Genomic DNA, 14,139 nt, shown 5'->3' on the forward strand with positions numbered 1-14,139 from the left:
TGAAGTACTGCTGCACACAAATATGAACAGAACCTACGAGTTCGAAAAACTCCTCCTGTGTCTGAGCGCTGTTATCGGCACCTTTTCCATGCAAAAATTCATAAGCATTGATACAAACGCCATAGCAGCTGGGTTTCTTACAAGTGTGTGCATGCCTGCGTGTGTGTGTGTGTGTCTGTTTGTTCGTTCATGCATTCTTGTGTGTGTTCTACACAAGGTTCTTTATCAGCTCGGCGGCACTTTCCTGCAGTGGATTGTGAAACTGACAAGCTGTGAAGTTACAAGTTAGCCGAGTTGAAAGTTGAATAGAGCAGTCCTGTGTGTAACTCCCTGAATTAACACAAGCGAATTGACAACCCAACGATTGTCACTGCAGTGGAAGTGTGGGGTGGAGGGGCAGTAACCCTATTACAGCTCAAAGTACATTTTAAACCATTGGTTTGCACGCCTTTGTCTGTCTCAGATCTGCTGAAGTTGATTGGCAGGTCTCGATTCCATTGAAGTTAAACCTGTTTCTAAGACAAAGGATGTTTTGAGCTTCCCCTGCAGTGCTGGTGACAGATGAAGCTCAGACGACTCGCGCAACACACAGGTTTAACCGACACCATTGAAGGAAGGCGTGTGAACTAATAATGTGCAGCACAAGCAGAAAGAGAAGAGCGCTGGAAACCTGAACTGAGAGCAGAAAAGTCATTTAGTGAGGAGAGCTCATGCCAGAACCCAGCAGCTCACCTGTTTATTAGTACAGATTAGCTGCTGAACCTGATTTTTAATATGGAGCGTTTCCCTCCAGTGACTTGCTGCTGCTATCAGATATCACTGAGAAATTGTTTTCAAACTGTCCATCCTGAAGCGCATTCATGACACGAAAGACCTCACTGAGACGTAACGCTTGGCACATGTCCATGTGAGGTTAGAATAGGGATGCAGGGTCATGCTGTGTGGCTTTGAGGTTGGAGCTTTAATAGCCATTGTTATGTGGTGTTGTAACTTTCCTTTTGTGTGATGATTGGCAATGGTTCTTCATTTCTTCTCTATCCGCCTCTGCTCTGAGCTGCAGAGCAGGTGGGGCTGACCGGGATGAAGGGTTGCTGTGTCGTCTGGCTTCTCTGGAATCAGGAAGCGCAGATAGTGAACAAGCAGCTCGGCCAGTCGGACCGCTTTCGAGAGAACTGCAGTGGAACTCTCATTGCAGACAGGAATGGCGAGCCAGTTGAAAAGGACTTTGGAAGCCATGTCCTTGGAGACCAGCAACCCAGACCCTCGGTGTCGTCCTGACGTTGGAAGCCATGGTCTGTGAAGGAGACCAGCGACCCAGACCCTCGCTGAGGGAATGGCTCTGCAGCGCTGATGCTGCTCTTCGTGCTGGTTTTGAAAATGCAAGCTTGCTCTTGGCAGGCAGAGATGTGTGTTTCACTTGAACTCTTGTGAAGTGCTGTACGGGAATCGAAGATGGCTGCTGCGTCAGGCCGTGCTGGCGAGGCAGGCTGTGGTGCCCTCGACCTCCACCTGAAAGGTGACCCTGCTCTGACGAGAGCCCGTGCTGGAATGTGCCGGCTGCCCTCAGTAAGGGGTGCTGCAAGCGCACTGCCATGCTATTTATATTTCAGTTAAGAGCCAGACCAGAACTTTCATTTGAAAGAGCTGCATGTAGCTGCTCTGGTCAGCCTGGACTTCCTGCAGCAGCTTGGAAAGTTCCTTTGTTGCTATAGAAACATTCCCACAAATCCCTTGTTGTTTTGCTGTTTATCTTCTGTTTTATTTGAGCTTTGAACCTGCTGACATCCATTTATCCACACCATCTGCCATATATGCTTGACCAAAGTAATTGGTTTTCTTCTCCATGCAACCAGTAAATGGACCCTTGAGCCTTCACTTAGGCGATGTGCCTCAAATGCGAGTGTGAGGACCACGTGGTGTGACCTTATCCCAGAACACAAGAACGAAGTCTGTAAAAACAAGAGTCCATTTTAAAGCCTTTGAAATATATTTTTTTAAATTAGTGTGTGTGTGAGGTTTTCAGGAGGGTAGAGTAAGCACAGTGCTAGCCCAGGTCCTGTGCCTGCCACTTGTGAGTAAAGCTGCAGAATGTCTTACAGATTCAGGGCACAGATTCCCTCTGCACAATGTTTTGTGTTCAGGGCACAGATTTACTCTGAACAGACACACACACGCACGCACCTTATTGGGTAAGCAGACAGGCCTGCGCTCCCTCAGGTTGTCTGTGGGGCTTGGCATGACCAAGTCTGGTCTCGTACAGACAAAGCCACCCTGTGTTGCCTGCATCCCTTCTCTCTGTGATCGAGCTGCTTTACTCTGAGTAGAGTGTCTGCAGGGTATCATGGAAATGCTGCTGGGTCTACTAAAGCATGAGCGAGGGCTCTAGAACACTGAGCACTGCTTCAGTGAGTGTGAGGGGATGCTCCAGTGAGAGAGAGGGGGGCTCCAGTGTGAGAGAAAGAGAGTTACAGTACACTGAACTCTATTTCAATGAGGAGACTCTGCTCAGATCCCTCATCGTGTTGGGGTGTTTTCTATAGAATTGGCATTTCTTTGTTTCAGTTCTCTGATTTTTGACTTATCCCTGCCCCCTGTCCTTGACTAGGTATCCCTGCCCTCCTCAGTCCCCCTCTCCTTCTCCCCTGTCCTGGGTCCAGGCTGCCCCTATGGCGTGCCTCTCAAAGTTCACTTTGTTCCCACACTCTGAACCAGCGAGGCAGTGATGAACTGCCTGTAACAGGAGAGACGTGCTGTGAAATGCAAGAAATTTGATGATTGATACGGACGTCAGAGGTTAATTTTATAATAAATGAGCAGCGTTTGAGCCAGGGCATGCCTGCAATTCACACCCTGCCCTGCGCTCCCTCTGTCAGCAGCCCAGCAGAGCCAGGAAAAGGTTGCTGGCAGCTCTGTATAAACACATGGCAACAGCCTGTCCTTCTCGTTGTCAGAACAATAGAGTATTGCCCAGCAGTGCCGAACCGAGAAGAGCCATTCCCAGTTTTACTCTGATTTGCCACAATATCTCGTTTCTCATCAAGCTCATCACTCTCAATCATTAATATAGCACCTTTTGAAATGTCACAGCTATGAAAGGAGTGACAATAAGCAATCGAAGCAGAGAAAACAATAGAATAGGCAAAACATAAGACAGTAAAAGAAACAAACGAGAGAAAGAAACCCAATGGTTTTTGCATAATGATTGATTATCGACATGTGTCTGTAGTCTGGTTTTAAAAGCTGCAGTAGTCGGTGCTTCCCTTCCCTACTTCTGACTCGCTGCTTGCTATGTTTGTTATAGCTCTGACTAACTGATTTTTAAATTTTAATTTGATTTCCCTCTGATGTGATGACTACAAGTAGGTGCCTTTATGTCCCTGGAGGTATAGGCGTCCATGCAGTGCCTGTGGGAGAGTTTGTCTGATGGACAGAGGGCAGTCTGTCACACAGTGTTATAGCGCCAAGCCTACAAGGCAGTGTAGGTTTACAGGAACCGGGATCCTTGCTTCTAGGGAATATTCTACCACTGCCAAGCGCCTGATAGTGACTTTCAAATACTGAGTGTTTCATTGTTGCAAAGCCAGACCCGTCTGTGCTCTGATTGGAATGACTTGGTCCAGCGTGTATCTTCAGACCAGCGCACAGTCTGGTCTGGCTTGGTTAATGGGAGCCCTGCGGGGGTACTTCTGCAGCGAGTGAGCCACTTCAGTACAGTTTCCCTTTGCTGTGCCGACATTCTTTATTGTGTGTGTGTGTGTGTGTGTTGTCTTTCCTCAGGATTATTTATCCTGTACTGATGAGAGACATTTTCAATACAGAACACGTTATAAAAACTGAAAGATAAGGTGTTTTATGGACTCGGTGCTCGAATGGCGTGGGGTGGAAATTGAGTGAGAATCAGGAAGGCTTGGGCAGGAGCTGCCTAGTGAACAGTGTAATAAATCTAACAGGCTACAATAAAACAGCAGCTATTTCAACACAGCGTGGCGTTCCCTTCACATGGGAGCTGCTGGGAAGCTACTTGGGTAATGTTTGGAAAGGGACTCCATTGTCTGATAATGCCAACTGATCAATAATGTGCTGGTTTCCCTGAACAACATGTTCTTAACTGAGCAATGCAGAATATACATTTAAGTTCAGGGATGGAAAAAAGACTCCTGTTGCACAGCAGTTTCACACATTCCAGGTTTTATTACGAGCTTGATTAGCCACTGTGTGTCTTATTCAACTGATGGTAAAACCAGGAATGGATCAAACTGCTATGCAGCAAGAGTCTTATTTCCTCCCTGAGTTAATTTCTAAAATGATAAAGTACATTTTACTTCAGCCTCCTCTTGCTTCAAACAGTTTTTGGTGCGCTGAGCTGTGCTAGTTGAGCCCTGACCCCTTTCTGTGGAGATGTCAGTGTCTCCTGTGCCAGATTTGAGATTGACGTCCTTCATGGGCTGAGAGTTTGAGATTTAGAGCCTGCAGCTCTGCCTCTGCCTCCTCCCAGTACCTCTCCTTCAGAGATCATCTGCATCTCCTGACGCTGACAATGATTACAGGTCACCAAATTGCATTTGCAGAGTAAACCTCGTTTTGGATGGAGTGGTGACTTTTTACACTTGTCTGAGAGGTTATTCTTGAATTCAGTTGGTGTCGTTGCCAGCGCTGAGGGGAATGCATTGTTTCAAAGACACACAATCTCTCTGATCTGAACCCCTGCAGACCTGCAATCGCAGTGAAAATTGCAAATTGAATGTGCAGCCCATCGCCTGTACATGTGCTGCACACGTCTCGAATAGATTTCCGCTTTGAATGTGCAGCCCATCGCCTGTACATGTGCTGCACACGTCTCGAATAGATTTCCGCTTTGAATGTGCAGCCCATCGCCTGTACATGTGCTGCACACGTCTCGAATAGATTTCCGCTTTGTTTGGAATCGGGCAGAACGCCTGGAAGTACCGCTGCTCCTGGCATCCATTTCTACAGAAAGAAGACTCATTAAAGATCTCGCTGGAGTGATCTGGCACTGCTGTGGGCTGGACGTAGCTCTGCCTTGCATCTGAAGCCTTCACTCATGAACACCCGATCAGGGGCTGGGCTGCGAGGGGATTCGTTCAGAACTGCAGAACACCCGGTCCGGGGCTGGGCTGCGAGGGGATTCGTTCAGAACTGCAGAACACCCGGTCCGGGGCTGGGCTGCGAGGGGATTCGTTCAGAACTGCAGAACACCCGGTCCGGGGCTGGGCTGCGAGGGGATTCGTTCAGAACTGCAGAACACCCGATCAGGGGCTGGGCTGCGAGGGGATTCGTTCAGAACTGCAGAACACCCGGTCCGGGGCTGGGCTGCGAGGGGATTCGTTCAGAACTGCAGAACACCCGATCAGGGGCTGGGCTGCGAGGGGATTCGTTCAGAACTGCAGAACACCCGGTCAGGGGCTGGGCTGCGAGGGGATTCGTTCAGAACTGCAGAACACCCGGTCCGGGGCTGGGCTGCGAGGGGATTCGTTCAGAACTGCAGAACACCCGGTCTGGGGCTGGGCTGCGAGGGTGTAAAGTCTGTCTGCCCCTCCTCATGCTGACTGCAGAATCTGATCTTGTGTTTCAGGTACACCGTGGGGCTGATTCCCACCAGAGAGAACCTGGTGCTCACAGAGAAGGTGTCGGCCTCGTCCTTCTGCAGGTAAACCAGCTGCTTGCTTTCTGCACACGCTTCTTCGGACAAGGCTGCTGCCAAGACGCACGTTCCTGCTTTTCTGTAGCATTGGTAATCGCTTCCTATATCGGGGACAGAGCATGTGTAACGTCTCTCTTCCCACGGTACTGAAGAGGTTTTGTTCATGCCAGATGTGAGTTTAAAAGCTTTTAGAGGTCAGTTGAGTTCAGTGCAGGGTGTGCATTGCTCTCTGCGTTGCCAGGATGCACAGCTGCATGCTTGTACTCTCTGCCCGCTCAGCCTTTGAGTTGACCGCTGAATACTTCAATGCTCTGCATAGTTTCAGGTGAAGGAATTGCAACATTTGGGATCTTTGTTCAAATTGCTGATCCTTCTCCCTCTTTCTTTCTTTGCTTCCCTTCAGGAGACGTCTGCCCACCATCATGGTGAAGCTGAGGATGGCACAGAACCTGAAGACCGCCATCACCTTCATAGAGCAGGGTCGTATCCTTCACTGGCCCCTTTAAACAACTAGCCCATAATAAACAAGTCATCTTGCTGTAATCATGTGAACAGCAAGATTAAAGGTAGCATTTCACCTCATGGGGTGTTCACTGCAGGCTTGAAATAAGACTCCTGTTGCATAGCAGTTTGATCCATTCCTGGTTTTACTAGGAGTTTAATGGAACACACAAGTTTGTTCCCTCGACACACTGTGGCTGTGCCTGCACTAGATCATGAACCCCCCTGTTCAGCCCTGGTTTATTTGTATGCCTATGTGTGAGGGAGGTGTGACGTGACGAGACATTTCCTGCTCTCTCTGGGCCTGTCTGAGACGCGGCCCTCCTCTCTGGCGTGGGTTTGTTTTCCTGCTCTCTCTGGGCCTGTCTGAGACGCGGCCCTCCTCTCTGGCGTGGGTTTGTTTTCCTGCTCTCTCTGGGCCTGTCTGAGACGCGGCCCTCCTCTCTGGCGTGGGTTTGTTTTCCTGCTCTCTCTGGGCCTGTCTGAGACGCGGCCCTCCTCTCTGGCGTGGGTTTGATCATCAGGAGGGGTTTGTGGTGAGACAGCGGTGTGTATAGATTTATTAGCGCACTGCAATTAGTAGCTTGTTGCAGCTTGTCTCCCAATAACCAGTTAATCTTGTTTGAAGCACAGTGTAACCCGGTCTTGATGCCAGAGGCAGGACCAGGGTCATCTTGCGGAGTCTTGATGCCAGAGACAGTGTCAGCTTGCAGTGTCTTGATGCCAGAGGCAGCTTGCAGGTGTTATTGTCAGTATCTCCTAATTCGCTTCTTATCAGCAGGACAGATAATGGTGTGAGCAGCTCCCTCTCACAGGCTGGCTGGTTCAGCCTTTTATTGGAGTGTAAAAGCGATTGATTTTTACAGCCTCTATTTCAACTAACAATGTGGAATGTGAGCTGCTATTCCACAAGCAAACATCTCTATAATAACGTGTTTGTATAACAAGGCGATTGTTCTCACAGGACAATGGTGCGTCCTTCAGCTGTGATTGTATGTTTGTGTACCCAGGGTCTAAAAACTGTTTTGTCTTCAGTCCAATTTTATATTGCCCTGTCTTTGGGAACTTTAGAAATCCTTGGGATTAATTTTATTCTAGAAGTGTTGTAAGTGAAACACAGAAAGATTGCAGCCGCAGAAGCTGTTCACAAAGGTTTTTGCTCTAGGTCCAGTCCTTGGAATGCAAATCTCCAAATCCCAGCTGTCCTGAAGGAAGTGGAGAGCAGGCGGCCCCTCATCCCTACACACCCTGGGAATTGGGAACGCTGCAGTCGGAAGGGTGGCTTCAGCCTCAAGTGCTCAGTCTCAAGATCTTTTCACAAGTTTATAGTCTACATGTGACTTGCCCCTTTAAAAACCAAGAGTTTGATTTTTTTTTTTTTTCTTCACTGCTGAAACCGGATCCTGGAAGCACAAGTATTCAGGTTTTTTTTTTTTTTTTTTTTTTAGTGGAAATATTTTAATCCAATCAGCATCGCTTTCACATGATTGTCATGCAGTGCCGGTTGCCATGGCGGCAGCTCTGCTGGGAAGCAGCCCCCTCTGAGCCCTGACACTTTCTCAGCGTGATCTTTTATTGTAATAGAGGCTGGTATCTGTGTTATTGTAATAAGACCAAAAGAACAACAAGCCTCATTGCAGTTCACCAAGGTGTTCTTGAATAAAGAATCTGTGTGTTTCATTGTTGAAAGGTGAATATATGCTTTCCTGCCCTCCTTTCATTTTTGTCTCTCAACAGAATAGTCCATGATTTTAAATGATCACTTGATTTTTTATTGTGCTTCGTACAAGTATCATATCTCTTCGCATTAGGACGTGCATGTCTACGCATAACTGTATACACACGCATCGGGAGCTGTGTGTCTGCACATCACTGTATACACACGCACCGCATTGGGACCTGCATGTCTGTACATCACTGTATACACGTGCATCAGGACTTGCGCATCACTGTATCCACACGCAGCGCATCGGGACCTGCGTGTGTGCGCAGCACTGTATACACACGCATCGGGATCTGCGTGTCTGCACATCACTGTATACACACGCATCGGGACCTGCGTGTCTGCGCATCACTGTATACACACGCATCGGGACCTGCGTGTCTACACATCACTGTATACACACGCATCGGGAGCTGCGTCTCTGCGCATCACTGTATACACACGCATCGGGAGCTGCGTCTCTGCGCATCACTGTATACACACGCATCGGGACCTGCATCTCTGCACATCACTGTATACACGCGCATCGGGAGCTGCGTGTCTGCGCATCATTGTATACACGCGCATCGGGACCTGCGTGTCTGCGCATCACTGTATATACACGCATCGCATCGGGACCTGCGTGTCTGTGCATCACTGTATACACACGCATCGGGACCTGCGTGTCTGCGCATCACTGTATACACGCGCATCGGGACCTGCGTGTCTGCGCATCACTGTATACACACGCATCGCATCGGGACCTGCGTGTCTGTGCATCACTGTATACACACGCATCGCATTGGGACCTGCGTGTCTGTGCATCACTGTATACACGTGCATTGGGACCTGCGTGTCTGCGCATCATTGTATACACGCGCATCGGGAGCTGCGTGTCTGCGCATCACTGTATACACACGCATCGGGACCTGCGTGTCTGCGCATCGCTGTATACACGCGCATCGGGACCTGCGTGTCTGCGCATCACTGTATACACGCGCATCGGGAGCTGCGTGTCTGCGCATCACTGTATACACGCGCATCGGGACCTGCGTGTCTGCGCATCACTGTATACACGCGCATCGGGAGCTGCGTGTCTGCGCATCACTGTATACACACGCATCGCATCGGGACCTGCGTGTCTGCGCATCACTGTATACACGTGCATCGGGAGCTGCGTGTCTGCGCATCACTGTATACACACGCATCGCATCGGGAGCTGCGTGTCTGCACATCACTGTATACACACGCATCGCATCGGGACCTGCGTGTCTGTGCATCACTGTATACACGTGCATCGGGAGCTGCGTGTCTGCGCATCACTGTATACACACGCATCGCATCGGGACCTGCGTGTCTGTGCATCACTGTATACACGTGCATCGGGACCTGCGTGTCTGCGCATCACTGTATACACGCGCATTGGGACCTGCGTGTCTATGCATCACTGTATACACACGCATCGCATCGGGACCTGCGTGTCTGTGCATCACTGTATACACACGCATCGGGACCTGCATGTCTGCGCATCACTGTATTCACACGCATCGGGACCTGCGTGTCTGCGCATCACTGTATACACACGCATCGGGACCTGCGTGTCTGCGCATCACTGTATACACGCGCATCGGGAGCTGCGTGTCTGCACATCACTGTATACACACGCATCGCATCGGGACCTGCGTGTCTGTGCATCACTGTATACACGTGCATCGGGAGCTGCGTGTCTGCACATCACTGTATACACACGCATCGCATTGGGACCTGCGTGTCTGCGCATCACTGTATACACGCGCATCGGGACCTGCGTGTCTGCGCATCACTGTATACACACGCATCGCATCGGGACCTGCGTGTCTGTGCATCACTGTATACACACGCACCGCATTGGGACCTGCGTGTCTGTGCATCACTGTATACACGTGCATTGGGACCTGCGTGTCTGCGCATCATTGTATACACGTGCATCGGGAGCTGCGTGTCTGCGCATCACTGTATACACACGCATCGGGACCTGCGTGTCTGCGCATCGCTGTATACACGCGCATCGGGACCTGCGTGTCTGCGCATCACTGTATACACGCGCATCGGGAGCTGCGTGTCTGCGCATCACTGTATACACACGCATCGGGACCTGCGTGTCTGCGCATCACTGTATACACGCGCATCGGGACCTGCGTGTCTGCGCATCACTGTATACACGCGCATCGGGAGCTGCGTGTCTGCGCATCACTGTATACACACGCATCGCATCGGGACCTGCGTGTCTGTGCATCACTGTATACACGTGCATCGGGAGCTGCGTGTCTGCGCATCACTGTATACACACGCATCGCATCGGGAGCTGCGTGTCTGCACATCACTGTATACACACGCATCGCATCGGGACCTGCGTGTCTGTGCATCACTGTATACACGTGCATCGGGAGCTGCGTGTCTGCACATCACTGTATACACACGCATCGCATCGGGACCTGCGTGTCTGTGCATCACTGTATACACGTGCATCGGGACCTGCGTGTCTGCGCATCACTGTATACACACGCATCGGGACCTGCGTGTCTGCGCATCACTGTATACACATGCATCGGGACCTGCGTGTCTGCGCATCACTGTATACACGCGCATCGGGAGCTGCGTGTCTGCACATCACTGTATACACACGCATCGCATCGGGACCTGCGTGTCTGTGCATCACTGTATACACGTGCATCGGGAGCTGCGTGTCTGCGCATCACTGTATACACGCGCATCGGGAGCTGCGTGTCTGCGCATCACTGTATACACGCGCATCGGGAGCTGCGTGTCTGCACATCACTGTATACACACGCATCGCATCGGGACCTGCGTGTCTGTGCATCACTGTATACACGCGCATCGGGAGCTGCGTGTCTGCACATCACTGTATTCACACGCATCGGGACCTGCGTGTCTGTGCATCACTGTATACACACGCATCGGGAGCTGCGTGTCTGTGCATCACTGTATACACACGCATCGCATCGGGACCTGCGTGTCTGTGCATCACTGTATACACGCGTATCGGGAGCTGCGTGTCTGCACATCACTGTATACACACGCATCGCATCGGGACCTGCGTGTCTGTGCATCACTGTATACACACGCATCGCATCGGGACCTGCGTGTCTGCATCACTGTATACACACGCATCGGGACCTGCATGTCTGCACATCACTGTATTCACACGCATCGGGACCTGCGTGTCTGTGCATCACTGTATACACGTGTATCGGGAGCTGCGTGTCTGTGCATCACTGTATACACACATCGGGACCTGCGTGTCTGTGCATCACTGTATACACACGCATCGCATCGGGCCCTGAATGTTGATACGATTCACATTGTGAGATTAGAGTATCGTTTCACTCCCTTCCTATCCATTTAAAGCTCTGCTGTTCCTGAACACATCTCCACAGCCAGTGTGAAAGGGACTGTAGCACCAACTACTTCAACGCGCATCAGACAGAGGAGAACATTTCTCTAACAAGGTGTCATTAATACAAAATACAAACATTCAAGTTTTCTGCATTTTATGACTTGTGGATTCAGAGGAAATGAGGTTATTTTTCTTCTTGGCCCGGCTTGTGAAATGAGATGAGGAAAGCCATAGCAATGGCCGTCGCAGGCTGTAGGATTGTGCAACACAGCGCAGAGGGATTTCTGAGCAACCACAAGATGTAATCCTGGAATTAAAATGGGGAAGTGCTGCTTAAGGTTGCTGTTGAACTTCTACAGTTGTGTCACTCTGCAGAACGACTAAACAAAACCTGCTGGTCAAGCATCACTCATGAAGCACCTACAGTGTGTGTGCGTTTTATTATTATTATTATTTATTATTTCTTAGCAGATGTTATCCAGGGCGACTTACAATTGTTACAAAATCTCACATTGCAGATAAGAGCAGTTGCAAAGTACAATAAAATCAGTATCAAAAGATCAAATTCAAGAAGATCAAAAAATAGATTACAGTAAATTACCTGTAAGAATGGGTTCGACTAACAGCAGGTAACTTCTATTAAACATATTTGCTTATAGGAGTAAGGTCCAGTAAGAGCACGTAGTGAGTACGATGAATGGATGAGAATGATTTCAATTACAGCAATTATAAAAACTGTGAATACGTACACTTCTAAGAAGAAAATAAAGTACAAGATGCAGGAAGCAGTTGTAATTAAGAGCAGTAGTCGAATCCGGTGAGGTGTGGAGCAGTTCACTGATGCAAATACTGGTACAATTGGGTGTCATGTAGTCCAGTATAGTGGAGAGCTGTGAGGTTTACAGATGCTGTCTGAACAGGTGTGTCTTGAGGAGGCGTCGGAAGGTGGTCAGGGACTGGGAAGTTCTGATATCCGTGGGCAGGTCATTGCACCAGTGAGGGGCGAGGGTGGAGAAGGGGTGAAGGGAGAAATGATAGTCTGGAGATAGGAGGGGAGCAGAAATAGGCAAGTACAAGAGGTTTTTTTTATTGGGTGCAAGCAGCAATTGGGAGCCAGCGTATGTGTCATTTTGTTTTTGTGCAAGCAGCAATTGGGAGCCAGCGTATGTGTCATTTTGTTTTTGTACCATGCTTGTGTTCATGTGCTGATTTTGTAGACATCTTCAGAACATAAAGTTTACAAATGAGAGGAGGCCATTCTGCCCATCTTGCTTGTTTGGTTGTTAGTAGCTTATTGATCCCAGAATCTCATCAAGCAGCTTCTTGAAGGATCCCAGGGTGTCAGCTTCAACAACATTACTGGGGAGTTGATTCCAGACCCTCACGATTCTCTGTGTAAAAAAGTGCTTCCTATTTTCTGTTCTGAATGCCCCTTTGTCTAATCTCCATTTGTGACCCCTGGTCCTTGTTTCTTTTTTCAGGTCGAAAACGTCCCTTGGGTCGACACTGTCAATACCTTTTAGAATTTTGAATGCTTGAATCAAATCGCTGCGTAGTCTTCTTTTGTTCAAGACGTGAACAGATTCAATTCTTTTAGCCTGTCTGCATATGACATGCCTTTTAAACCCAGAATAATTCTGGTCACTTTTCTTTGCACTCTTTCTAAAGCAGCAATATCCTTTTTGTAGTGCGGAGACCAGAACTGAACACAATATTCAAGATGAGGTCTTGCTAATGCATTGTACAGTTTTAACATTACTTCCCTTGATTTATCAACACTTTTCACAATGTATCCGAGCATCTTTTTGGCCTTTTATAGCTTCCCCACATTGTCTAGATGAAGACATTTGAGTCAACAAAAACTCAGAGTCCTTCTCCAATTTCAGTATCTCCCATATGATATTTATAATGCACATTTTTATTTCCTGCATGCAGTGCCTTACACTTTTCTCTGTTAAATGTCATTTGCCATGTGTCTGCCCAGTTCTGAATCTTGTCTAGATCATTTTGAATGACCTTTGCTGCTGCAGCAGTGTTTGCCACTCCTCCTACTTTTGTGTCGTCTGCAAATTTAACAAGTTTGCTTACTATACCAGAATCTAAATCATTAATGTAGATTAGGAATAGCAGAGGACCTAATACTGATCCCTGTGGTACTCCACTGGTTACCCCACTCCATTCTGAGGTTTCTCTTCAAATCAATACTTTCTGTTTTCTACATGTTAACCACTCCCTAATCCATGTACATGTGTTTCCTTGAATCCCTACTGCGTTCAGTTTGAGAATTAATCTTTTATGCGGGACTTTGTCAAAAGCTTTCTGGAAATCTAAATAAACCATGTCATATGCTTTGCAATTATCCATTATCAATATTGCATCCTCACATCAAGCAGATTAGTTAGACACAATCTCCCTATCCTAGAACCATGTTAACTGTCTCCCAGGATACTGTTACCATATAGGTAATTTTCCATTTTGGATCTTATTATAGTTTCTGTAAGTTTGCATATAATAGAAGTCAGGCTTACTGGTCTGTAGTTACCTGGTTCAGTTCTGTTTCCCTTTCTGTGGATCGGTATTACGTTTACAATTTTCCAGTCTGTCGGTAGAGGCTTTCCTGTCTGTCAAGAGGCTGTGATCTTGGTTAGCGGTTTGTAAATAACTTCTTTCATTTCTTTGAGTACTCTTGGGAGGATCTCATCCAGCCCAGGGGATTTGTTTATTTTTAGAGCTCCTTGTCCCTTTAACACTTCTCCCTCAGTTATGGTAAAGTTATTTAAAACTGGATTGGAACTGGATGACATGTGAGGCATGTTGTCCGTAGCCTCCTTTTGTAAAAACTTGTGAAAAGTAATCATTTAGTATTTGCTATTTTTT

At 48.3% G+C, this 14,139-nt stretch overlaps 1 protein-coding gene across 2 annotated transcripts in view; it reads left to right on the forward strand.

Annotated features, from left to right (window-relative positions):
- Positions 1–14,139, forward strand: part of imp3 (IMP U3 small nucleolar ribonucleoprotein 3) — a 35,333-nt gene that overhangs the window by 8,660 nt on the left and 12,534 nt on the right. Inside the window, exons 3-4 of one of the 2 annotated variants that reach the window (XM_041277633.1) lie at positions 5,594–5,668; positions 6,066–6,145. In XM_041277633.1, the coding sequence (XP_041133567.1) occupies positions 5,594–5,668; positions 6,066–6,145 (155 nt within the window). The remainder of the gene's footprint in view (positions 1–5,593; positions 5,669–6,065; positions 6,146–14,139) is intronic. The other variant, XM_041277634.1, reaches the window with a different exon arrangement.

The sequence above is a fragment of the Polyodon spathula genome, chromosome 18 (assembly GCF_017654505.1).
Source record: "Polyodon spathula isolate WHYD16114869_AA chromosome 18, ASM1765450v1, whole genome shotgun sequence".
Classification (NCBI taxonomy): Eukaryota; Metazoa; Chordata; class Actinopteri; order Acipenseriformes; family Polyodontidae; genus Polyodon; species Polyodon spathula.